The 26,143-nt window shown below is 53.8% G+C and overlaps 1 protein-coding gene across 3 annotated transcripts; it reads right to left on the reverse strand.

Moving 5' to 3' along the window:
* Positions 1–1,915: 1,915 nt before the first annotated feature.
* Positions 1,916–24,982, reverse strand: SLC25A15 (solute carrier family 25 member 15). 3 transcript variants are annotated; one of them, XM_075562889.1, is made up of 8 exons: positions 24,909–24,982; positions 21,363–21,486; positions 15,173–15,288; positions 15,030–15,073; positions 10,174–10,311; positions 6,623–6,792; positions 5,625–5,783; positions 1,916–3,928 (listed from the first exon to the last, which is right to left on the reverse strand). In XM_075562889.1, the coding sequence occupies exons 2-8, from the start codon at positions 21,415–21,417 to the stop codon at positions 3,804–3,806; spliced, it is 807 nt and encodes a 268-aa protein (XP_075419004.1). In that variant the 5' UTR covers positions 21,418–21,486; positions 24,909–24,982; the 3' UTR covers positions 1,916–3,803. The 3 variants fall into 3 exon arrangements, with proteins under 3 accessions (XP_075419004.1, XP_075419002.1, XP_075419003.1); XM_075562887.1 differs by having other exon boundaries at positions 15,030–15,288; XM_075562888.1 differs by lacking the exon at positions 24,909–24,982 and adding an exon at positions 24,333–24,641 and having other exon boundaries at positions 15,030–15,288.
* Positions 24,983–26,143: the final 1,161 nt, after the last annotated feature.

Consider the following 26,143-nt stretch of genomic DNA (forward strand, 5'->3'; position numbering starts at 1 on the left):
CAAGGAAGCCAATCAAGCACCCCTTCCTGCGTGATTACGCGCAAATAAAATGCTTTGTGCTCCTACTGGTCTTATCACCTTATGTGATGGACAGGAACCCTCTACGGGGAAGAATTCTTATCCTCGCCCTAAAAAGGCTCCGCCTTCCCTGGAGTGGCTGGCACACAGGGGTACAGTGGACCCCACTGGACCCTTGTAGACATCCAGACACATGGTAAAAGCACTCACTGGATGGACAGATTTGAACTATTGGAGACAACAGATGAAAATGGGTTTAGGTCACGGGCACAGTCCCATCAAAGAGGATCCCAGACAGTCATTCTTAAGAGTGCTTGGAAACCTCCGATGCTGTGGGGAGAGTCAGGCTGCTGCTGGCCTGGCTGTTGGGGAAAGCCAGTAAGCGCAGGGCACAGGGCATCCCTGACAGACACCAGTACTTTCTTCCCTTTTGGTTTTCTAACTCCGGGTCGGTGCACATTTTGCCCTAACACTTTGTCTCCTTAAACCACTCTGAGATGTTCTGTGCAGCACCGACTTCATGATTTCTTCCCTGGCCTCAGCTGCTCGGTCCTTAAAAGCAAGTTGCAGTCACTTCGGACATCCACTCTGGTCTCTTTCCTGTCATTGAAATGACCGTTTGCTCTCATCCTATATAATGGTCTTGATGTTATTCACAACTCATCCGGTCGTGTTTGGTGCATCACATCTATTCTTGATTCTTGAAATGATCTCCAGACGACCGTCTTTGGTTCTCGGGAGCTTGTTTCAATTTGACTTTAGCTTCAACTTGAGCTTGCCTGTGAGCCACCAATGGTGTGTTCCACCATCTGCCCCTGGCCTTGACCCGGGAACTCTGCGCTTCTCCGCACCTCTTCCCACAGATGTCATTGGTTTCTGTGTAATCCGTCTGGTGGGGTCGACATGTAGCCACTGTCTACGTGGTTATAAAAGGGTGTTTGCCACGCTCTTACAGAATGCATGAGATCCTCAGTGTTGTTTCTATCACCAAGGCCACTGTTTTCTGGAAGCTTCAACACAAGCCACCTCAGGATGACAGACAGGCTGATAGAATCGGCCCCTGGATAATATCGATGTGGCTTCATGGAATTGTGTTAATGGCCAGTGTTCTAAGTATAATTGGAACAATTAAATGCTGTGGGATGGTTAGGGTTATTGCCTTGTTCCAGAGACACCACCCGATGCCTCTGGCGGGTGGGTATTTGTGGAAGCATTAACATTCCCCACCCACTGGAAAACGCAGGGTTTCGTTCATTGAAAATGGTCAGGCTGCACAAGTGTCAGGTCAGTGACGCGAGAACCCCTGTATTCCAAATAAAGCATGATACTCTGCATTACTCTGTGGACTGGAGTACAGCCCTGCCGTAGGACAAACTGTGCCCAAAGCCTGACTCTAAGCAAACAAAATGGAACAAACCAAAACCAACCAATCTCGGCTTTAGGTTTCCATCCCTCCTTCCCACCAACTGTTTCTGTTTATTCAAAGTCACTCTGAGGACAAGTGCTTCAGAGCCAAGCCACAGTCTGGCTCAATCGCCTCATTGCACGGGAAGGCTGGGCAGTCTCTCGGGGAGAATCAATGCATCTGAATGACAACGGCGTTGACGAAGAATACAAGTCCTGTGGCCAGAACAAACAAATCTGTCTTGGAAGGACAGCCAGAATGCTCCTTAAAAGTCAGGACGGCCAGACTTCTTCTCATGTACCACGGATAGGCTATCCGGAAAGGCCTGTTGCTGGAGATCATGCTTGGTAGAGTAGGTCAGAGAAAGGAAACGTTTTGACAGGATGGACTGGCACCATGGCTGCAACAGTGTGCTCGGACAGGACAGCGAGGGCGTGCAGGACAGGGCGGTGTTGTATGTCGTCGACCGAGTCAGAACCGACGCAATGGCAGTGAACAAGAAATCTTTAATGGAAAACACGTGTAAAGGAGGCCCTGCTGACAGAAGGGTCGACAAATCTACTCTCGGTTTCTGGGCAGGTCCGGGCCGTGGACCTGAAGTTGCACTTTCTGCTGGGAGATGCCGGTTCTCGATTCCGCTTTGAACCGAGGGCTGAGAGGATGACGCACTTACTAGCTACTGGCCCTGGGAATATGCGAGGAAAAGTAGAAGACGGTTTCCTTGGGGGGGCGGGGAGGACTCGATAGAATATTCTTCGTGATGTTGGCAGCCGCAGCCCTGCCGGCACCTGCTCCCTGGCCTTCTTGTTTCAGGGACCCTGGTTCCAGTGCCCAGGGGCTTCACGGAGAACAAGCTAATAGGAACGGAGGCATGAGATTGAAGCCCTGCTAACAGTGACGGGCATGCACAGCTGGGCCCTTCTGCCATCGTGGCTGGCGTCGTAGTTGTGGCAGCTTTGCAGGCTGTGGGAGAATGCTTTTACTGAGACCACCCTGCTAGCTTATGGGACAAGGAGGCCTGCATTAATCGTGCTAAGAATGACTGACCCTCTTACATCAGGCGGTCTAAGAGCAGACCCTGAGGGCCACATGATGACCTGTGGGTGTTTTGTACCACATGTGTGTATATATGTGTACATATATCAATACACAAAAATATGTGGGGCATTTTATTAAAATTATGTGTCAATGTTTCATATGAAAGTCACAACCCATAGATAATCATTGTCAACATTCTACCAGTCCTATATTTCAGAAGGCGCCAGTACTCTGGAAACATGGCAAGGGGTTGAGACTGGCAGGGTAAAAACCTCAGGACCGGTTAGCCCAGGCTTTGCTCGCAGCGCCACGCTGTCTAGTTCTGCTGGAGAAAGGAGGGGACCTCACTCACAAGCACTGTCACCAACTGGTGAGGGCTCGTCTCCTGGCTGTGGCATGCCCTGTCTCTCGAAGGGCTTCTGACTGGTTGAGGCAGAGGACTGTGAGTAGCCAAAGTGTGTCCACAGCCCCTAGACGGGCCAGCAGAACACCCTGAAACCCTTCCCAGGCCAGGAACCTGAGATGGGAAACTACGAGCTGCCATCAGCCATATGGATCCCCTGCAGACAATGCAGGGCAGCCCAGCCTCGGCCCCTCTGCCCGCCCCTCCTCAGTGGGAAGTCCTGCGAGGGCGGTGGATACAGGTGAGGGTGTGTAGCTTCCCAGAGATCTGATGCCCCGGGGGTGCACCCAACCATAGCGTCAGAGTGCAGAGCGTGACCCCACTTAGAAGACAATGGCACTATGTCAGGGCAGAGGAGAGCATCTTGGGAAAATTCAAGCTACCTACTCTGAAACTCAAGAACACAGAGGCCACCCCAGAATGCAGGAAGGTCCTCTCAGAGGTGCTGCTGGATGCTGGCTTTCAGCAGCACACCCGGCTTCGAGATGCTCGCTGTAGTGTGCACTGCGATGCAGACTTGAAACTCCACCTTACATCGGGAACGGATTCAGCAATGACGGCGTCTCCATCTCCACAGGTGTCTCAACTCTGGGTGCTGCTGGCACGATCTGAGAGCGACCGCGGAACCAAACTGTGTGGGTCACAGCCCGTCCCCAGCCCCGGCCTGTATCCAGCCTTCTGGACGAAGCAGGCCCCAGGGCCACTGCCTCACCCTGGGTATTCCACCAAGGGGAAGGAGAGCAATTTCTCAACGTCGATACAGTTCTGGGCAGAATTTATGGGATGTAAACGAGAAGTCCTTCTATCACGTTTAGGGTTTAGAGGAGAAGAAAAAAAAGACCTAAAATTCTCATAAAGTAAAAATAATTGCATGTAGGTCTTGTACTCTGTGCAGCCCTGAGATGAAGTGTGTGGTTGGGCCCAGGCTCGCAAGGCACTTCAGTCTTCTTCAAACTGGCTCATCATCAACTTCCTGCTGTATTCGTAGGCCAAGAAGAGTGCCCCGTTGGCAGGGAAGGCACGAATCATAGTCGGCTTCAGTCCGGAATACAAAGCGGTCACACCTACAAAATAGTAAGAGACAATAGGGTGATCAGGACTGAGACCATCCTCCCCTGGAAGCCCCCCCACCCCCCAGCTGCAGGGCGCAGCAGCACCCAAACCCCACACAGTGGATTTGATTCCCAGGTTTCTGTAAACACATGAGCGGAAACAAGGACAGGTGTGTGGATTCCCAGCCAGGCAGATCCATGCTCAAGGTCTGAGTCAGCACCTTTGCAAGTTCACTTGGGCTGTGGAGCGGAGCCGTGGTGTTATATAGTGTTACATATTCATTAGGCTAATAACCATGAGGTTAGCAGTTCGAAAACACCAGCCAGCTACTCCTCAGGAGAAAGACAAAGCTTTCTACTCCTACAAAAAATTAACAGTTTCAAAAAAATATTTAAGTTTCAGAAGCCCATCGAGGCAGTGACTCCGTGGTATGGAATGAAGGCCACAGGGATCATGGGAAGTAGCGCAGGCAGAGTCCTTGAAGTCAGCAGACTGTTTTTAGTACTGGCCCTGGATTGACATTGCCCATTGCCGTGTAGCTGTTCTTATTCGCAGTGACCCTACAGAACTGAGGAGACCTGTCCTGCGGGCTTCACTGATCTGTCATCTTTATGGGAGCAGGTCATCATGTTGCAGCAGCTGGTGGATCTGAACTGCCAGCCTTTCGGTTAGCAGTCGAGTGCCTTAACCATTGCACCACCAGGGCTCCGGCACTGACATTAACAGGGGGAAGCTGGTTCCCAGCGTTGCCATGAAAACTAGATAAGGGACGTGTCAGGACTTGGTGAAACTAAGGGGTTGTGCAGATTTAACAGATTTCTACTGACGTGTGGAGCTGGGTGTCTGCACCCACTCAGCCCATGAATCAAACCGTTTCTGCCTGCTACTATACAACGACTGTGCTGTCGAGTTTTAAGATGCATTGTGGGTGTTGGACGGACAAGTCGTTCCTCTCTGGTTCCATAAAGTTGGCTTTGTACAAACCTTACAATCCTCACTCTCCTGCATTAGCTAAAAACGAACCGTAAATCCTCCTCAGAAAACTTGCTCATCTATTTCTAATCGCAGAAGGCCTAGCAATGGGATGCATCATGTCCCTAATGGTCAGGTTAGAGGTCATCTGAGATGTCTAACAGCTGTCTAACAACTGTAATGGAAAGCCGGGGATCACGTCTGTTAGGTCAAACATATTATGAATCACATGTTATGCGAAACAGCTAACCTCTGCTATGTAAAACAAGTATGTCACATGTGTTATGTAAAACCTCCATGCCTTCTTGTCCCCTTGGGCAGCGCCCACCTGTATACCATCCCTTCCAGATGAGGTAGACCAGAGAAACCCCAGCTAGGATCTGGCCTGGAGATTGAATATAGGAACCCCAAGCCCTCTTCTAGGGGAAGGAACATCGGAATTTTAGGCGAATGGATTCACTGGATTGTGTAAGTTATGGCAATAATAACATTAAGTGTTCGAGGGGTGGCAGGGTGGGAGAGGGGGGGTTAAAGGGGAGCCCCCGATGGCAACAATTGTACAACTACGCCTGATCTAAGGGAACTGTGGATTGTAATGATATCTGTAAGAGCTCCCAATAAAACGTTAAACACAAAGCAAGCAAGCTACAGAAAGGCACCAGCACAAGCGTGAGGCAGCCCCCCCGCTAAACACGGGCGAGAAGCCCACTCACCGGCCAACCTCCCCTGACCCACCTTCATTCTTCAGCACACTTATGAAGGTCCCCACAAATCCGGTCTGTCTTCCAGACATGGACAGGACCTGGATCCTGGACTTGATGCAATCCACGGGGTACACAGCCAGCCAGAGGCAGATTCCGCCCACGCCGCCGCTCAACATCAAAGGCACGGGGCCTGCGGAGGAAGCAGGGTGCTTGCGGGAGGTGCCGACACCCACACAGGTGAGCACAGGCCTCCCAGGAAACTGAGCACCGGGAACAGCAGGCGGGAGGGCTGGTCTCCCGGGAACAGCAGGCCCCCAACGGGTGGCTTTGCCTGACGATGGGAGACGGGATGGAAGGCCAGAGAACATGGCACATCTTGTATCAACTCGCTCACTTCTGTATTTTAATAGGTTAAACCTATAGCCTGTTTTTACTTTGAAAAAAACAAACAAACAAAAAAACAAGAGCTCTCTCCCTAGTTCTCAAAACACCTTCAGGAGATAACTGAAGGAAAGGGGCGTACTTAAATGAGTCGGGCCTGGCATACAGTTAGACCAAGGGGCTAAGCAGAATTAGCCATGGAGGCTACAATTTTTCACTGGTCTCAAAACACCATCCGGATTTATTATTATGACAACTTATTAGCACTGCAAGCTCAGTTCTAGGGAATTCTCTGTGGGAAAGGGTAATTTCTGCACCTAGATTAGATCCACAACAAACGTTACTCCTTCTAGAAAGGGATTTGAGTGGTGTTGCTTTACACCCTGCCGGGAGGAGTGAGGAAGAAGCCCCGGGAAGGCTGCTAGTTAGCCAGCTCCTCTGTCCAGAAACTTCTAGGGGTCGGGGTGGGGGGTAGAGTGGGAGCTGGACCTCTCCCCCCAGGGGGACACCCACAGCCCAGGATGGGAGGCCACCACTGCCAAGGAGTGCAAACACCCAGAATAGATGCGTGTACACACACACACACATTCTCTCTATCTCCACACTCGCCCCCCCCTCCCCCCCGCCGCTCATCACTCACCCTCTTACCTAGCTCCTCTTTTGGTCTCCCTGATGCAAAACACGACCGGCTCAGCTCATAGCCCCCGAAGAAGAAGAAGTAGCCGGGCACCTCTCGAAGCAGAGTGCTTGAGAGTCCTTGGTAGAAGCCCAAGGCACCGTCCTTCCGCAGGATGCTCTTCACCACCGACCACACTGTACTGGGAGGGGAGAGCGAGCGGCACGGTTAACGGGCTGACTAGACACCGTCGGGGGACACTTGACTCTGTACAAAGAAGACCAGGGCGTTGTGAGAACAAGAGCCAGCCTTCGGTGGGACGGGTGTGTGGATGCTTCTGACAAGTGGTGTCACCTCCACAGTTGCGTGGTTCACCGTGGAGGCATGTGTTTCTAGATTCCTATGATCAGCGATGTGAAGAGCTGGTGCCCATTTGTCAGTAGCGAATGAACAGAACCGAGAGGCCCAGCCAACAAGAGGAAGATCCTGGATGAGATGGGCTGACTGTGACGGCCACAGCCCTGGGCTCACACATGACGGTGGTGAGCATGGCGCAGGACCCGGCGGTTCCTTCTGTTCTTGCTGAGTCAGCACCAACTTGATGGCAGCAAACCACAGAGTGACAAGGAGGTGTTGTACAAACACATCATGAATAACGTGCTATTTTGTTTGCCTGCTTCCTTATTTCCCCAGAGCCCCTCTGCTCCCTTTTGTTCCACGTGCTTTGTTCCGAGGGCGTTTGCTCAGTTTGCAGTCCATTTGGTTTCCATTAACAAGAACAACAGAGAGCTCGCTGTCAGTTCTGAGTTCTGCCTCAGAGCGAGGCTCTTGGACAGGGCAGAACTGTCCCTGTGGGTTTCTGAGACTAACTCCTTTAGGGAGTGTAGAAAGTCTCACCTTTCCCCGTGGCGTGCCCGGTGGTTTAGAACCACTGACCATGTGCCTAGCAGCCCAACGCGTAACCACTATGCCACTAGGGCCCCCAGGTGGTGCTTCAGCACAGAGAAATGAGCAAAGGCGCAAATGTTACTGGAACACAGACAATGTCTAAGCTCTGAGCTGGACCAACTACGATGCAGTGAGTATTGCGGATCGTTGGTTTTAAGCCGAACACAGCCCTGCTAGTAAAGCCACTGAACGCAGGGCCACTCGGCACCTAGATTCCCCGTGACAGGCTTGACCGCTATTAACACCCAGAACAGAGGCCTGTTGTCCAGGCGACATGTTTCACTTTGTTCCCAGAGAACGCACCACAGGGCTTGAGCAATGAAGGAGTCCAGCCCCAGGGCAATAAAAGCCACGTGCCTTTGATGATTGTCTTCCTTCCGGGGACTTTAGAAGGCCTCCCTGGGCAGGCCTCTCCTGCCAGCATTCCAGACTGCTGCATGGAGCCGAAGAAGCCAACGCAGCCCCACTACCTGCTTCCAAACCAAGTCTTAAGCCCAAGGCGGTCTCACCAAATACCAAGCCAGAGCTCCCAGTTCCTACTTTTCTTACAGAGGGTCCATCTGGCTTAAGGCCCTTTGGTTTTAAAAACTACCGGTGCTTTCTTCCAAAAAAATAATCTTAAATATGAGTCTAAATGCCCATCCACAGACACATGATGAACAAAAGGTGGTTTAGAAGACCACGTATGATGGACTCTCACTCAGTCTTATAAGAAACGGTCGTAACAGATACTGCCATATGGTGTACCAGGGAAACGGCATGCTGACTGAAATCAGGCAGGAGAGTTCAATCTTGTGTTGTCCCACGAACACAAAAGATCTCAAATAGGTGACTGCAGAGAAAACCAAGTTAATTACTGGTTAGTTACCAGGGGCAGGAGGCAGGAACAAGGGCTCACTATTTAGGAGACAGGAATACTGAGCTTCTAATAAAGGTCTGGGCTGCTGACTGCAAGGTCAGTGGTTCAAACCTACCAGCAGCAACTAGAGAAAGATGAGGCTGTCGGCTCCTGTACAGATTTACAGCCTTGGAAAGCAGACACAGGGTCACTATGAGTCAGAGTCGACTTGATGGTGGTGGGTTTGATTTTTCGTTTAGCTTCTAATAAGAATGAAGGGAAACGGTTAAGAGAAATGGCTGAATGACATGAACACACGTCAATAAATTGTACACGTGAAGAATTCAGAAAGGGCAAATGTTCTGTTACATACACATTTACAACCCAAGAAGACACCTTACTTGGAGAGGACCTGAGGGCAGTTTTCTGAAAGCTATTAATGTTCTGCTCCTTCATCTGGCCAGGAGTTACAGAGTTGTCGCAGTGAAATGAAGTGACTTGCTGTGCCTCTCCTTTCCAGTCTTTATAACTTCCACCAAGCGGCTGGGAGGGAGCATGGCCACAGGGTATAAAGAATGCTAATGAGTGGATTCGGCAGTTTTGCCATTCTGCTGGGTATAAAGAAGGGCGAGTCTTGTGACCGCCAAGAAAGCAGAACCAGGAGTGATGTGTGTGTGTGAGATCTTTACACAGAGAGATGGCTGAGGGACAGCACAGAAAGAGAGAGAGTGGAGGGCTTCCTGGCCCACAGAACAAGTGCCTCTGGGCGGGACGCTGGCTTGCAGAGTGGGGTACACTTTAGGCAGTTATCAGCACTAAAGGAAATTTGTGACATTTTCCCAGAGGTCAAAGGGACTCATGACTTAGGGCCAGGACAGAGGTCAAAAGGACCCATGACTTAGGGCCAAGAACCAGAGAGAGCTGTCAGTGCCCGCTGTCCTGGATGAGAAGTCACTACAGGCAAAAGAGCTGTATCCTTAATGTTCTGGATCCTGACGTGTTCTAACCTGATAAATTCCCTACCTAGCCAAGTGTGCAGAAAATAGCTTGCTATCGCAAACCCTACGCTCTCTGGATGCAGAAAGATAAATCCGGAAATCACCAAGATATCTGTGTCATTTCCTAGGGGATGTGCAGGTTCTGGGCTGACCCCAGCAACAGCCAAGCTCAGAACGCCTGTCAGCCAGAGGTCAAGATGCAGAAACACACTGAGGGAGGAATCAACGTAATAAACAGTACATTCATGATCCAATAAATCACATTGTGCATGATAGCTGCACCCTCACGGGGTAGCTGGAGTCTGTTCCCAAGACTGAGTGGGTGAGGGGACACTGAATAATGGCTCTCCTGGATGCTTTCAAAACGTGAGTCCTTCAGCGCGGTCGTGGGGGAGGGAAGTCAAGAAAATCGCCTGTGCTGTGGGGTGCTCAGCGTGCATGCTCGGTGCAAACGTGAAGTTGGCATCGGTATTATCTCAGAATCCCAAAGGGCCCTTGTTGAAGGCTCAGCTCTCAGACACCCTTTATCCCTGGGGGCAGAGTTAAAGCTACCCTACTTCTGGGGCAGCTAAGTGTCTGCCCCTGCCGGTCTGTGTGTGGGATGGGTGTGTGTGTGTGTGGAGAGAGGGGGGGGGGTAGCGGGCCAACCATCACGGCAGCCCTTTCAGAAAATTACCTTTTGCCTAGTGGGGGAAAGTGTTCTAGAAACAGATAAAGGTGATTTTGGAGTAGGCCAAGGTGTCGCTCTCTGTGAAAACAATGTGAAAACGAAGGATGGGCAGGGCAGGGCGGTGCTTACTTCTGGCTCCTGGAGATCTTCCCGGACGTCTCCATCTCGTGCATGGTCTGCAGCCGGCACTTCACCAGCTCCGTGGGGCAGAGCACCAGGGCCGCGAACGCGGAGGCGAAGGACCCTGCAGCCGCATTCTGGAGGTCACTGAAAGAGGAAAGCACAGGGCGTGGTGGGTGGCCGCTGGCCCCTGGCTCTTCCCACCCAGAGGGGGCTGGGCGGGGCGATGGGGAGCAGCAGCAGGAGGAAAGGCGGCCTTCCAGGATCCTCATCCACGGCGCCATCCCAGGTCCCACCACCTATGAAGGGGACAGCCATACTCGACTTCCGGATGGGGCTCAGAGATGGTACCTTCTGGTGCCAAAGCTGCCTGGCGCACACAGGAGTCAAACAAGATGGCTCGGGCCACCTGCAAATCTCATACCCTCTTTATGAAACGAGCAATGCAAGCAAGCAAACTGGTGTGAAAGATGGGGTGGCGGGTGCCCACAGTACCACCGCCCAAGTGCACACACCACGGACACTCCCATGTGACTCCAACCAGCCCTGTGCCTCAGATGAAATGCAGGGTGAAAGGTCCCTGTCTGGGGATGACCTCTCGCCCTCTGTGAGTGGACGCTGTGCAGCTGCAGGATGGGGTCGTCTTCCCCCCCCCCCTAAGGCTAGCAGCTCAGAAGTCGGGGAAATAAACACAGTGACATTTTGAACTAAAGCAGGGATGGACACAGATCCAAAGCCACGGGACCCTTTACCAGCATCACCAGCAGGTCTCTTGTGGGGCGTGGCATCTGACTCCAAGAAGGGTTCAAGATCAGGGGAGGGCGGGAAACAAATTGCTCACAGGGCTTCTCTGTTAACAAAACAAACCCAGCTGCCACTGAGACAGTTCCCCTCCCGTGTGTCAGAGTAGCCCTCTGATGAGGGCACCAGTCCTTTCACAGAGGTGCCTCAGGGTGGGCGCAAACCTCCGGCTTGTCTGTTAGCTGCAGCCGAGCACTTTAGCCCTTTGTACCACCTGGGGACTGGGGAAAGAAACACCCTTGCCAGGGCCTGTGGTGGCATTTCGTCGCAGAAACCCTGCTGCCCTTTGGAGGACCTGCTTTCCGTGCGCACAGGAAGGACTGACCACTTCACAGCAGGTCTGCAGGCTCCCAACACGGACTCCCTCGGGACATCAATGCACACATATCACTGGGGCGGCCAGAGGTCCCCGGGGGTGGCCCCATCCTGTGGGCTGTGCATAGAAGCCAAGAGGGACCTAAGCATTCAGTGGCCCTCACACGTCACAGTGGCAGTCCACACCGGGGCAGAATCAAGGGCGGCTTCCAGTCGGTGAGTCAGGCTTCTGCAGCGGTGGACGCATGGCTGGTCTCTAGGGACCAGGCCAGCCTCTCCCACACCCGTGGCCCTGAGAAGTTGGCTTCTGTGAGGTTTTCTTTCGGGAAGAAAGTGAGTGTATCCTCGCCTGCCTTTGGATTTCACGGGACGCGGAAAGTCAGCCCAAGGCTACAGGGCCCATCATGTCCTCCTCCTTGCACTCCAACTGGGCTCCAGAAGCTCGGGGTCTTGCAGACAGCATGAAGATGGACACATGATCTCCCCTGGACTCTCTGTCAGCCTGCTGACAGGCAGTAGTCAATCAGGGTCATTAACGAGAGTAGGCCAAGTTGGCCAGGAGCAAAGGTGACAACCAATAAACACAGAGGCCTCTTAGCCCCAAACCGAGGTGAGGATGGTTGGCCTGAGGCCGAGCTTACAACTGGCCCGATGCCAGGCGCACAGCTCAGGGAAGTGACAGGGCCAGTTCAGATTTGCTGGGGCCTGTGGCTTTCTGATGAGGACTTTGATCTAGCGGTGCTCCCTGTGAGGGCCTGGGCCCCTGGTTCCGCTGGGAGGAAGGACGTTTACAACTGGAATAGAAGAGGCAGAGGTTGGCGGTGGGTTTTGTAAGAATCGACTGTTTGCCTCCTGTTTCACAAACACGAACCTGAACGCTCCTGCCCTCTAAGACCCTGCTCAGTCAAGGGTCAAGTCCTCGGCTGTGCGCAACCAGGGACAGGCAAATATTAGCCTTATTGCCCAAATCACCCTCCAAGGTCCCCAGGAGCGGTGCTTGCTGCTCAAAGTGCCCTGTACTCTGACCTCTTCCTAACGATGCTGGAGGCCCGCCTGAGCGCTGGGTCTCTCAGAGCCGGGTGATTCTGAGTGTGTCGTTCTCTGTACCTGCCGCCCCACCTGTACAACAGGACGCTCACTCAGCCTTGGTTGGCTCCTCTCACTGGTCATAAAAAATGGACATGGGCGTGAGTGCCTTGTGAACTTTGAGCCAGTCTGTCCTTAGCCAGAAACCACCGCTGTTCTGCGAGACGAAAAGGGCCCAGGCCTCAGGAGCAGGACGCCTTCCCTGACAACCGAAGAGTGTGTACGCTACTGAAAGAAGCTCAAACCACACAGAGCACTTCTCTGCTCTCTGCCAGACTCCCCCACTCTTTTGCATGGTCCCCAATGGTATGGGTTTTGGAAGCCATCAAGCCCCATGCTCGTGACTCAATTCCAACTCGATTCTGCCCAGCAGAGCAGAGTGGAACTGCCCTGGAGGCCTCCCGGGGCTGTCAATCCGTACAGAAGCAGACGGCTTCATCAGCAGGCAGCTGAGCTCCGGGTTAGCTCAGGAAAATGAAAACTTTTGCTCATGAAAAGACTCTAATCGGCAAGGTAAAAAGACACTCAGTGGGAGACTATCTTCACAAACCGTATATCCAATAAGAATCTAGTCATCAGAATACACATCGAAACGTGGCCAACTTAGCCAAAGAGCCACATGAGATGGGCAAAGGACCTAAACAGACATCTGACCAACGAGGATATTCGAAAGGTCACCAGACACATGGGAAGAAGCTCTGTGTCACTGGACGCCAGAGGGAGGCAGATGAACGCACAGCGAGGTGCCATTTCCCTCCCACTAGGATTAAAACGAAAAAGCTGAAAGTAAGGAACGTTTGCCAGGGTAGGAAGGCAACATGGGGTGGCCGCTGTTAGCCGCTCCTCAAGAACTGCAAACAGAGGCCCCACCGGCCCCAGCAGTGCCACTCCTCGGGAGACCCCCCAGAGCTCACAGAGAGACGTGGGGCCGATATTCACGGTACCGCTCACAAGTCTAAAGGTGGAAGCAACCCGCCCAACTGTCAACAGATCAATGAGACTGGCGTGCTGCAAACCGTACGGTGGAATACTACTCAGCCAGGAAGAGAGGTGGCGTCGCGGTGCATGCGACGGAGATAGGCCGGTCACCGAAGGGCAGATCATGTCCGAGACCAAAGCTGACCCCTGGTTACCAGGGCGGGAGGGAGGGGCAGCGGGAGACTATGGCTTGCGGAGCACTGAACTTCGTTTACAGTGAAGGAGAAATCGCACTGGTGTGGGAAGCTGGGGGTCACATAGCTGATTGATGAGCCTGCTGCCGTCAAGTTGTCCGCCTGTGCAAAGCTGAACTGGCGAGAGCGGTGTGACTTGTTTACAACAATGGTGGAAAAAGGATTCTTTGCGGAGGCTGTTCCATACAATCAAATACCTTGGGGGATTTGGTTTCTCAATGTGGAGGTTTCGGTCACGGTTTCCTGGGACATCCCAGTGAGCCGGCCTACGTCGTTCCTTTGGCCATTTCCATTCTACCTCCTAGGTAGTTCTCTGCGTCCTGCCTGCCGTCTTAAAAGCTCCCTCTCCTGCTTGCGGCCAACAATAGTATAACAGATCTCCATTCTCGGAGGAACAGAGACAGCAGGGAGTCCCATAGGTGTGGCTAATCGCCTCCGGAACAACTGCCTCTCTTTGCCATGAGCTAGTGTACACACACACACACACACACACACACACACACGGCAAAGAGAGGACAAAGTGGGCAGCACTGGGCACCAGTACTGAATATCCCAGATTCTCTCGAGCAGCGGTTCTCAAACCTGTGGGCTGTGACCCCTTTGGGGCTCGAACGACTCTTTCACAGGGGTCACCTGATTCACAACAGTAGCAAAATGACAGTGATGAAGTAGCCACGAAAATAATGTCACCACCACATGAGGAACTGCATGAAAGGCTCACGGCCTTAGGAAGGTTGAGAACCACTGCTCGAGAACAACCCTGAGCAAAAGAAGGGAAATGTAAACTCTTACATCACCCAGACTTTCTGAGGCAGGAAGGCTGGACGAATCCCAGAGACAATCTTTAAACAACAATATCCCTTAAGTCACCTTAAAAATCAAACAGTTGTTTAGCTTAACTAGTAAAAAGAATGTCCACCTGAAAAAATATATGTACATATGTATGTATGTGTGTAATAAGGGTTCCTGGGGGTGAGATATGTATGTATGCATGTATGTATGTGTGTGTGTACGTACGTATGTGTGTATGTAATCAGGGCTCCTGAGGGGTAAGAGGAGGGAGGATAAAGGGGAGCTGATATTAAAGAGTTCAAGTAGAAAGAAAATGTTTTGAAACAGCAATTGTACGAGTATACTTGATCTAATTGAGATATGGAATGTTACAATATCTGTAAGAACTCCCAATAAAATGACTAAATCAAACACAACGAATGCCCGCCCGGAGCCCTGTGTTCTCTGAAGGTCTCTCGCTGGGATGGGACCCGCGGCAGCCGTCGGGGTGGCTGGGAAGCCCGCGGGCAGTGAGTCTGTGTGGACGTCACCGAACTTCACGTGCAGCAATGGTTGGCGCACGTTCGGTGTGTACTCTCAACAGCACCGACAGAAGCAAAGGATGAAGAAAGAGCTGACACTGTAACAAGGCATGGCGTCACTCCCAGAAAGAAAGGCAATTTTAGGAAAGAAAACCTCGTGTCGGTGTTGTTGGCTCACCTCAGCTTTGCCTGCTTGTCCAGTCCAATGATTTTCCTCACCACCTGCTGGCAGAAGCCGTAGCACATGAAGAGGACAGAGTTCTCAGCGATGTTGGCAATCAGCGCGGGGCTAGTGCCCTTGTAGAAGCCCCGGAAGCCCACCTGGGTGTAGGTCTTCAGGCAGCAGTCGGTGACACCCCGGTAGAGGGTGGGGAACGTCTGCATCTTCACCTTCATGGTGTCAAAGGGCTGTCCCGTCAGGACACATGCCGTCCCCCCTGCAAACCAGGACAGCAGGTCACAGCCCGTGCCACCTCAGGACAGCGCAGGGCAGTCACAGCCTAAACCTCAGGATGGCGTGCCACACAGCCCGTGCCACCTGAGGACAGCAGGTCACAGCCTGCACCACCCACAAGTCAGCACCTCACAGCCCGGGCCACCTCAGGACAGCATGTCACAGCCCACAGCACCCCGGGGCAGCACCTCAGCCCACCCTGCTTCAAGACAGCACGTCACAGCCCACCCCACCCCAGAACAGCCCGTCACAGTCCACATGTCCCAGGGCAGTTCACCAATAGTTCACAAGTCTGGCTATCAGATGGCTCTTTATTTATTATTCCCATTTCATTATCGTTTAGAAGAAGGAGCTACATACTGCACCCCATGGGAGAGACCTCTTCCAGGTGGACTCCTGAATGAATGATTTGTCTTCAGCTAGAAGCAGACTGCAGGGGGCCTTTGATAAGCATGACTCAGATGCAGACGTGTCACACACGAGTGTTTCTAGGTACCTGTCCTCAACGTGCTGCAGGATCCCATCCCACTGACTCCGTGGTAAGAAGCAGGTTCTGACATAAGTAGGATTGTTTTTTAAGTCTTCATTAGCACTGCCTTTTGGGAGCAGCATCTTTGTCAGTGGTACCACTGAGACGGACAGCACCGACAGACGGCACGCTGCACCGCGGTCTGAATGCAGACTCTGAAGGCTGAGGTACACAAGCACAGAGGAACGAAGAAGCAAGCACCGGACGGTCGTGAGTGCGTGCATCATAGCACGCTGTAAGCTGGGAGCTGCCTCGGCGGCCCAATGGAAATGGCGTCCTGCAATATGAAGTAGTGGATAGGGTTCTTCTGGACCTAGTCTGGACAACACCCACCAAATGTGAGGCTAACGTGAGGTGTTGGAGGCTAATACTATAAATACAGCGCAGGGCACCTTTGGGTGGGACCACGCAGAGACGGCATATGGAATCTGAGCATGGGGATCGGTCAGTTTTGCCATCTTGTTAGGTGTAAAACACGCCATCCCGGGAGTGGGACTGGAGGAAATCTCACTACCATCAAGAAAGAGGAGCCAGGAGGAGAGGGTGTCTTTCGGATCCTGAGATCTCTGAGCGGCACCTGCTCCGCCCACCAGAGAGGGCGAGGGATGGTCGAGACACCAGCAGCAGCAGACCAAGAACATGAGACACACAGGGAGAGCAGAGAGCCACGGGGCCGAGGTTGAATGGTGGAGGAGGCGTCAGTCAGCAGAGCTACACTTGCCCAAGCAGGGCAGAAGCCAAGAGGACACCGGGCCCAGAGGCCAAGAGCCAAAAGAGCTCCGTAACAGTCGCCCAAACAAGCCACGAGGCCGAGGCCACAGGCAGAACGGATGGAAAGACTGTGTCCTGAGCCTTCCTGAGCCTGAACTGTTCATGAGTTCGTTCCCTAACAAGTTCCACAATCCTCAGTATGGTCTGTGAGTCCTGTGTAGCCCTGCAGTGAATCATGGAACCCAGTGGAGAAGTAGAGGCGGTGCGGTTGGGGACAGAGTTAAAAACGCTTGGAGGGTGGACACATGTCTGAGCTCCATTCAGAGGCATTGGCCTCGGGCAGAGGGCGACTTGATTCTCCTGCCCTCCAGTGCAGCTGCCCTTGCCCGGTGGCTTGCACTCTTGTCTGTAAAAAGTCTGACCTGAAGTGCCAGCATGAGTCCTGGCTGCTCAGCATGAACTAAAAGCAAACAAGCACACGCTTACATGTTGTTTTGTTTCCAACTTTGGTATTTGAGGAAGTGAACAATGACCTAAAGGACCGCATCCCCCAGCTGTGCCAGGTGACTGAGGCACCTGGCAGGGAAGCACCACGCTCGCGCTCAGGACTTGCTCTGGAGTTGGCTCCGATGCCCGGCGCCCCTACAGGAGCCCCAGGAGGACTGCACTCTGAGGTCTTCTAGGGCTGATGTTTCAGAAGTCGGCTGTCGTGTCTTCAGGTGGACACGAACCGCCAACCTGTCGGTTCGGAGGCAAGCTCCTTAACCACGTGTCCCACCCAGGGCCTCCAAACCTAAGTAGTGAGGGCATTATTTTAGAGTTGTTAAACAGCTAGATCTGGCACGACTACTACTTGTCCTTGTTTAACAACATCAAGTTAGCTTTCCGTAATCACACAGTTACCAACCTCCTTCAGAGTGCCCCCGTCCCAGCTGTCTGGGGCGACAGTTACTTCTGGAATGCCAGTCTGAACTGTCTTCTATACTTGGCAGAGCTTCCTACACTTGGTTCGTAACAACTGCTCACAGTCACTAAACACCATCTCCAGGCAGGGCCTCTGCCCCAAGTCCTAAGTTTTATAGCTGACTTATTCATATTCGTTTCCTATCACAAGTCACTTCTGACACCTACGCGGGCTTCTAAAACTTTCCACTCCTGGCCCCCCCACCCCCCAGGGAGGAGGGGGAGGGAGAAATTTCTACATGACCCTGGGTATATAAGTAGGTATACATTTTGGACTTGCTTAAGGAGCCCTGGTGGCAGAGTGGTTATGAGTTGGGCTGCTAACCACAGTGGTTTGAAACCACCGGCCGTTCCAAAGGAGTCAGGGCTTTCTACTCGCAGCGTATAGCGAGTCTCAGAAACCCAAGACGACCGGTTGTACCCTGCCCTATAGGGTCGCTATGAGTTGGCATCAACTTGTGGCAGAGTTTGCTTTTTGAGTTTGGAGCTCCCATTTGTAATGAAAGTGCTGGCCTGCGCCTGTCCCGTCATCATACTTTGGAAGAAGATCATTTGTATTCTCACAGATGAGGAGAAATTTTGCCCTGGGATGGAATTTGAACTTGAAGCTAATTTAAGACTTTGGGGACGTGCTGACGGGGTGGTGGTGCTTCTACACATGGCAAGGGCATGCAACGGGCGCGATGTCCTGTACTGGATTGTGTACCCCCCAAAGAGATGCTGCCTGGACTCAGCCAGGGTTCTCAGGATGACACAATGTCCTTCCGATCTGTGATCTAATTATCCTCTGTGTTGTAAATCCTAATTGCTGTTACTGGGACAGGATTGGAGGCAGTTATGTTAACGAGGCAGGATACAACCTACAGGATTAAGCAAATCTCTTTTGAAATATAAAGATGTAAAAGGTGGAACAGGCCCGGGGGTTCTCAGTAACACCAAGAAAGAAGGGTGGCGAGTAGAGGGCATCCTTTGCACCCAGGGTCCCTGCACTAAGAACCTCTTAGACCAGTGGTTCTCAACCTGTGGGCCGCGACCCCTTTGGGGGGTCTAATGACCCTTTCACAGGGGTTGCCCGGTTCATAACAGTAGCAAAATTACAGTGATGAAGTAGCAACACAAATCATTTTGTTTGGGGGGGGGTGGCGGTCACCATAACCTGAAGAACTGTATTAAAGGGTCTCGGTATTAGGAAGGTTGAAAACCACTGTCCTAGACCCAGGGGGATATTGATGCCAAGATACATGGAGGTCTCCCGGAGCACTGGGCCCACAGATGCTGGGGGTCTTTTGCCTCAAGTGCAAGTCCACACAGAGAAAGACCTTCCCCCCTGGGGTAGGCCCCTTGATTTCTGACTTGTTCTCCAAAACTGTGAGAAAATACATTTGTTCATAAGAGTTACGAAAAACAAGTATGCGGATCAAGCAGAGCTTTTAATGAAGTTAACACACTTTAGAAGGTATTGTGAAGCACAGCATCTAGCTCGGCTGATGGGGTTTTGGGCCACCGGCGCATGTTTGAGAACCAAGGCCGAGGTGACACGGGCAGGAACTGCCAAGAACCTCAGGTTCGCGGCACGTTTGAATGACTCTCTGCTCATGGCACGTTTGGAAACTTTCCTGTTGTCAAGTTTTTCAGCACCCCTGCATGTGGTTGCTCGACCCCGTGTGGGGACCTCGAACCTCAATTTAAGCAGCTCTGTCTCAGAGCAACTGCAGATGGGGAGGCCGAGCCCCAGAACCTGTACGGAGAGGAAGAGCAGGTCTAGGGGCGGCATGGTTACCTGCGGGGCTGCTATCCTCAAGGTTCGAAACCACCGGCCTGCTCCCGGGAGGAAAAGGGGCTTTCTATTCCCCTTACCAGTCACAGTCTTGGACAAACCTCCCAGGGAAGTTCTACCCTGCCCTACGGAGTCGCTATCCGTTGATGACGGGGTGCGTGCTTAGAGGAACTGGACTGACAGCTTGTTTCGAGAGGAAAGCTTTGTTCTAAAGGATAAGGGAAGGCCTCCGAAAAGCATCTACATAGGTTATGCCTGCGTCCCCCTGCCCATAGCAGCCTCCACTCTCACCCAGGGGTCGCCCATGAGGGGGGCTGCATGCAGAAAACATTAGGGGCCAGAAGACACAAGCGGAAGCCCAGCCGTTTCACTTCAAGAATGGGGCTGACATCCGCAAGTCAGCCTGCATCCTTGGGAGTGCTTCTGACCCAGGATTTAGAAAAACAGAAACAACAACAAAACTGGATCAGCGATCAAGAAAGTAAGGCCCAGCCTGTCTTTCACCCACCATCTCTCTCCGGGGCCATGATCTCTAACGGTCCCCTCTAGATTCTGAGACCCCTCCAGAGGGACCTGCTGCATCTCCTCTGCCACCTCACAGACCTCCGGCAGAAGGAAGGGACCCGGGTCCCTCAGGTATCACATATGCCCAGACACCCTTCACCCCAAGACCGGGCTCCCCACACACCCACTGCAAAGAGAGGCCCGGATGCTGGTGGACCACCTGTGGTCGGTCGATACTAGTGAGGGGAGGCCCTGGGTGGCCAGAGTGAGGATGCCTATCCCATACCTCCCATAGGTGCTGGCGCGCCAACCCCTGGACACGTCTCCTCTGACACATGTAGAGGCATTCCGGGTTGGAATGGACTCGGACACTACTGGTCTGATGTTGTCGTGGTTTCTGGGTTTATGTAGTAGGAACGCAGGGCCTTGCACACTGCAGCCCCCACACGCTTGCTCCTTTTTAAGTCGACTGCACCTTGTCGGTGCAGCTGGCCCCCAGTTACCTGTACGTGTGGACACACATGCACGCCCGCACAGATCTTTCTGAGTAAAGCCATTTGACTCTTGTACGACAAAGCCGGGGTCTCTGACAGGACACATGAGCCCGAAGGCTAAGGATCTCTGGGGTGGTTTGATGCTCTCCTATTAGAGCCCCAAACTGAGCCAGCGCTTATGAAGCAGGGACAGTAAGTCTGAAGCCGATGACCTACGCTTGGTCAGGAGGCCAGCAGCTCGCCCACCCACGGCTGGCCAGAGACCCCAGGCTGGCACCCAGCGAGGCCCACTCACTGCCTTGCATGCCCCTCGCTTCTCAGGCTGCCTCTCACCCCAACCCCTGTTCTCTCACGTGGAACTGGCTGCTGTCCTCTGTGGCTTATCAATGTTTGTAATACGTTGTCGCCCGCCTCCTCACTCTCTTACCTAGGGCGACCTTTGGTTCATGGAAAAATACTGGTCTCTGCTCAACGACAAACCCATTTTAAGAACTCAGAGAGTGTCAGGGCAAGAGGTGGTGCTGGGACGGCTCTGGGTCAGCTGCCCTGAGAAGTCCTACGAAAACCCGCCGGACCCACTCCCTGGCAGATCCACCGACCTCATCCGAGTCCCATAAGCCTCAGCTACCCACCTCCCTAGTCCCCGGGCATGCTAACGGTCACCACGCTTCACTGCTGACCAACAAACTGGGGTCTCAGGTCCATGCAAAGGCAACTCAGAAGAAAGGCCTGGCACTCTACATGCCCTGGACGACCCTCTACGAGCCCAGTCCCGCTCTGACACACATGGAGTCACCGGGAGGTGGGGGCGCCGTGACCGCACCTGGTTTAGTGAGAACAGTCATTTGTTTCCCTGAGAGAGGACGCAGTGGGACACCGCCACACTGGGATGGGCCGTCACGCTGCCCAAGTGCCCCGACCATGCCACACGGAGCGGAGCAAGGGGCTTCATCTCAGAGCTGAGACAGCTTCCATCTTTGGCCCTCCACTGAACCCGACCTCCACGCACCCCTTAAAGGGTAAAAGCTTATTGCTTCCCTGGGGACAAGACAGGTTCCTCAAGGGACACGAGGGATTACCTGCGGCCCCTGCCGTGAGGTCGATGGCAGCCTGGATAGCAGGATTGGACTTCATGTTTGTGCACTCGCTTGGTGGTCTCTGCGGACAGCAACTGGTGGCGTCTATGGCGGGCTCCTCATATCCCTGCAGAGCAGCAAGAATTCACCGTGAGCCGGGCCTCCGTGGCCTCTCGTTCTCCTACCCAGCAGAGAGGGCCCTGGTTCAGGAGAACCCTGGAGCCGGGAGGTCAGCTCTCTGTGGCTCAGAGGAGGAGGCCGGCACAGGGCTCCACCTCCCTCCCCAGCAGTGCCTCCTCTCTCCGCGGCCAGTGTTGGGAGCCCTGGGGGTAGTCCTTACATACTGCAAGGTCAGCAGTTCCAACCCACAAGCCTGCCCTAGAGGGTTGCTATGAGTCCACATCTACTCGATTGGCCGAGAGCCTGGTTTGGCTCGGGGCTGGGATAGTTCTCTACCGGGCCCATTCTCCACTCAGACAGCAGCCCATTCGGGGAGCCAGGGAACAAACTCAAAAAATAAAGTCCACTGCCTCAGTGACATGGGTTTCCTTTCTAACCCCTAGTGACCCCTTAGGGCAGAGTGGAACTGCCCCTGGGGGGTCTTCCTGTGGTGGGGGGAATCATCTTGGCAGAAGTAAAAGGCTCATCCTTCTCTTGAGGAGCAACAAGCTGGTGGTATTGACCTAAGGACCTTGCAGGTAGCAGCCCAATATGTAACCAGCCCACTAAGCCTTCAGGGACCCTCTGAGGAAGTGAAGGACCAGGAAGACTAGGAGCCTGCTGGGTCTGAGCTCCTGCCCAACCATCTGCGCCATCAGCACTAACGGAGGGGTGCCTCCTTGGTCCCCTAAAGCAGCTAGTCCTCACCTGTACCAGGTGAGTAATAAAAACGTCTTATGGGTCCTACGGGGATGGTCACCAAGAACCCCAGTGGATCCTTTGTGGGGGAGCTGTGAACACACACAGGGGTGGGGCTTGCAGAGGGACACACATTTGTTATTGTTACCAAAGTTCCGTCTGGGTACTTCTCATGCCGAAATGTCACAGGCAGCACCTGAGGGCCTTGCTAGAATGCAGGCTCCAATCCAATAGGTGGGCCTGGTGTGTGTGTGTGTGTGTGTGTGTGTGTGTGTGTGTGTGTGTGTGTGTGTGTGTTGGGGGGTTTGCTAGAGGGCCTGTGTGTCTAACAAGTTCCTAGGTGACATGACGCCACACTTTAAGCCACTGTGTCCAACACATTTGCTTAAAGAGAACCACCAGGGGTGGTGAGGGGGGAAGGGGGGGGGTCTCCTTATGTGACGTGAAGATCACCAGGCTTCTTTCCTAGAAATGCTTATTCCTAAACTGGGGCTTCGACGACCCTGACACGAGAATCTACTCCACTAACTTCACACCAAAACGAGCGATTTCCGATGGATGCACTCAATAAACACTTGAGGGGGAACACGGAGGATTAAAATCATGAACTTGGAAACCAATTCAGCATGGGTTTTAGACTCTGTCAGTGATTGATCCGTGATGAACAAGCTATGATGCATATTCTTGATCAAAGGCCTCCACTCTCGCCCCCAAACCACCTGGGGCCATGGGGGGGCACACTGGGATCGAGATGAGTACCGAGCCCTTTCTGAGTGCCCCACGTCCTCCAGTCATAATAAACGTCAGCAGAAAACCATTTGGCCCCCAGAAGTTTAAGCATTTTACCGATGACAACTCAGAAAGCCTCCTTCCTTTTACAGACTCCCTCCCGCCCTGGAGTCCATGCCGACTCATAGGGACCCTGTGAGACAAGGTAGAACCGCCCCTGCGGTTTCTGAGGCGGTCACTCTTTAGGAGAGTCCAAAGCCTCGTCTTTCTCCTGGTTTCCAACTGCGGCCCAAAGTTCTTTACTAACGCAAGTTAAAAGGCACCAGTTTTGCTGCTGATAGGTATGGAGGGGTAGTACCAACGACTAACCTGATCAGGTAGAGGCCATCCAGGATTTACGGAGGGGGTCGTTCAAACTCACTGCCTATTCCAATTTATAGCGGCCCTCCGGGACAGAGTAGAACTGCTCCTTCGGGTTCCCGAGAGAGGCTGATGGGTTTGAACCAGTGACCTTGGCATTAGCAGCTCAATGGTAGCCTATTACACCACCAGGCTCCTTGTATACATCAGGGCTCTTTTTCCGTAGAAGACACTATCAGAAGCCTGATCCAATCTCTACTTCCCGATGGAAAACGGAGGGCCAGAGGGGGACAAGGTATTGACTAAGATCACACAACCATCAACAGAGGATTCAACTCTTGTCTTTGGATCTATTTCCACCCACCAACAGATAGTCAATTACAAGGGTTATTCCAACCAGCCCCCAAAACAAAACATCCATGCCTGCATTTTACGGGAAACCGAGTTCAATGAGAAGGCCATTCAGATATGGAAGCTTCCTGAATGTATTGATTCCTTTTAGTCTTGAAGCTTCCTTCTCAGAAGGAGAGTGGTACCGGCACCATCAAACCAAAATCCAAACTCACTATCACTGGACTGCGACTCACAGGACCTTATGGGACAGAGACCAGCCCCATTGTGTTTGCGGGGATATACAACGTGCTGGATGCAGAAACAAGTCTTGCTCCTTGGTGTGACAGCTGAGTGATTCCACAGTCTGGGCTCTCACAGACACATCATTGTATCCTATATCACTTTACAAATGCCTAACCGCCCGCCATACCTTAAATTCAACAAACAACTCTGCAGAATTCTTGGGATTGAAAACCGTGGCGGTAAAGGCCTAATTTATTCAAATCAGGAACAGCCGAGCTTGGAGAAGATTGGTGCCCAGGAGTCAGGCTAGATCAGCAAGACTTAAAATGCATAAACTTTTTGTACCAGGAGGCAAGGAAAATCGACACCTGAAAAGCATTATTTTCCCTCTTTTGCAAATTCTACCGGGTCCGTCTCGTCTTGTGGAGCGCAACAAGGCGCCAACCGTACCCATCTTTCCCCCTTTGGGGGCAAGCTTTCTCGGGTCTGAGACGCAGATGAGGCCACGCTTTCTCCCAGGGGGCACGAACTGCTTCGGGAAGCGTCTACCTCGGGCTAAGGCTGGTGCTGCGGCCCGCGGCCCGCCCAGGGGCTGGAGCCCGACACGAAGGGCGCCGGCGTGCCTCGGTTTCCCCGATCGCACGACACACAGGCTTAGGCAAGCTGCCTTCCAACTTTGCGTGCCCGGCTCGCAGCGTCCCCGGCCCGGGCCCGGGCCTCCCTCTGCGGGCGGCGGGGAGGAGTCTCCATTCATAGGCGCCGCCGGCCCCCGGGCGCTCGGAGCCCAGATGGCGCGCCGCCGCGCAGGCGGAGGGCACCGGTGCCCGGCAGGCGACGACCGCGGGGCAATGCCAGGGCCGCGGCACGTGTGGGCTGCGCGGGCCCCGGGCCCGGCCCCGCCGCGCGCGCACCGCCGCCCGGGTGCGCACGAAGGTCACGCCGCCCGGGAGCGCGGGCCTCCCCGCCGCCGCCCCCGCCCGGCGGGCTCCAGTGGGCGCCCCGCAGGCGCCGAGCCGGCTGCCTCACCGCCGGGTCCTGCTCAGCTCCGCCGCCGCCGCTGAGCCCTCGCTCCCCGGCCGCGGCCGCCCCTCTCGCCCGCCCCCGCCGCGCTCCGCCCCGCCGCGGCCGCTCCGCCCTTCCCTCCCCGCGCGCCGAACTGCCCGCGGCGGCCCCGCGCGGCGCAGGAGCGCGCCCTGCGGCCGGGCAAGCGGACTGCGCCCCGCCGAGCCCGAGCCGCCTGGCCCGCCGGCCGGCCAGCCCAGGAAAGCGGAAGTAGCGCCAGGCCACCGGCCCGGACCTAGCCGCCGGGACCGGAGCAGCGGCCAGCGGAGAGGGCCCGGCCTCTCTGGAGCTCACCTGGCCCCAGGTTGCAGGAAGCAGCCCTCGGATGCCAGCCTCGCTCTACTTAGACCTGAGGGTTGGTGCCCTAGTTGACCTTTTAACCTAGTTAGCATCCGGAGATGCCCTAGTTAACCTCTACCTGGTTAACTGGCTGGGACCACGGCCCTCATTGCAAATTCCCCTTGAGTACGAAAGTAATGGGATGGTAGCGACGGAGAGAGAAAAAAATTGGCTTCTGGTTTGGAAACGCTTCCCTCCCCACCCCACCCCACCCCACCCCACGACCCCTCACACCCCGCCAAGGAACTCCAGCCCACTCTGAGGACGTTCGGAAGGTACCTGGAGGGAAAGGTAGTTTTCACAAGTAGTTTCACGAGTGGAGCTCCTAAGAATCTGGGGCGATGGCTCTCTGGTGTGTTGGTTCTAACGGTTAACACAATCAAGGACCGCTGGGCTTCACAGGTAAAGGGTTTCTGTAGTGTGTCAAAGGTCAACGCCGCCCCCCCCCCCCAGAGGAAGGGAGGGAGGCTGCTCTCAGGCCCTGGGGGCTACAAGCTAGTGGAGAGGTTGGTGGTCCAGTTGCACCCAGAGCCACCTGGGAAGTTAGGGTGGAGGGGAGTCAGCCATTGGAGACCCCCGGAGCACAGGCCTACCCTGAAGCAAGAAAACCGAACTCAGCCATTAGGCATCCCATTCTGGCTCATAGAGACCCGTAGACAGGGTGGAACAGCTCGTGGGTTCTGGAGCCTGTAACAGCTACAGTGTAACTCTGCGGGAGTAGAAAGCCTCCTCTGTCTCGCTCGGAGCAGTGAGTGCTGGTTTCCCACTAAGCAGTGAGGGCTCCTCCGATGCCCAAGAGGGGGCTAGAAAAACCTCATGGAAAAATGGAACTGAAAGATAATGGAATTTCCCCACAGCTT

This window comes from Tenrec ecaudatus, chromosome 11 (genome assembly GCF_050624435.1).
Source record: "Tenrec ecaudatus isolate mTenEca1 chromosome 11, mTenEca1.hap1, whole genome shotgun sequence".
Lineage (NCBI taxonomy): Eukaryota > Metazoa > Chordata > Mammalia > Afrosoricida > Tenrecidae > Tenrec > Tenrec ecaudatus.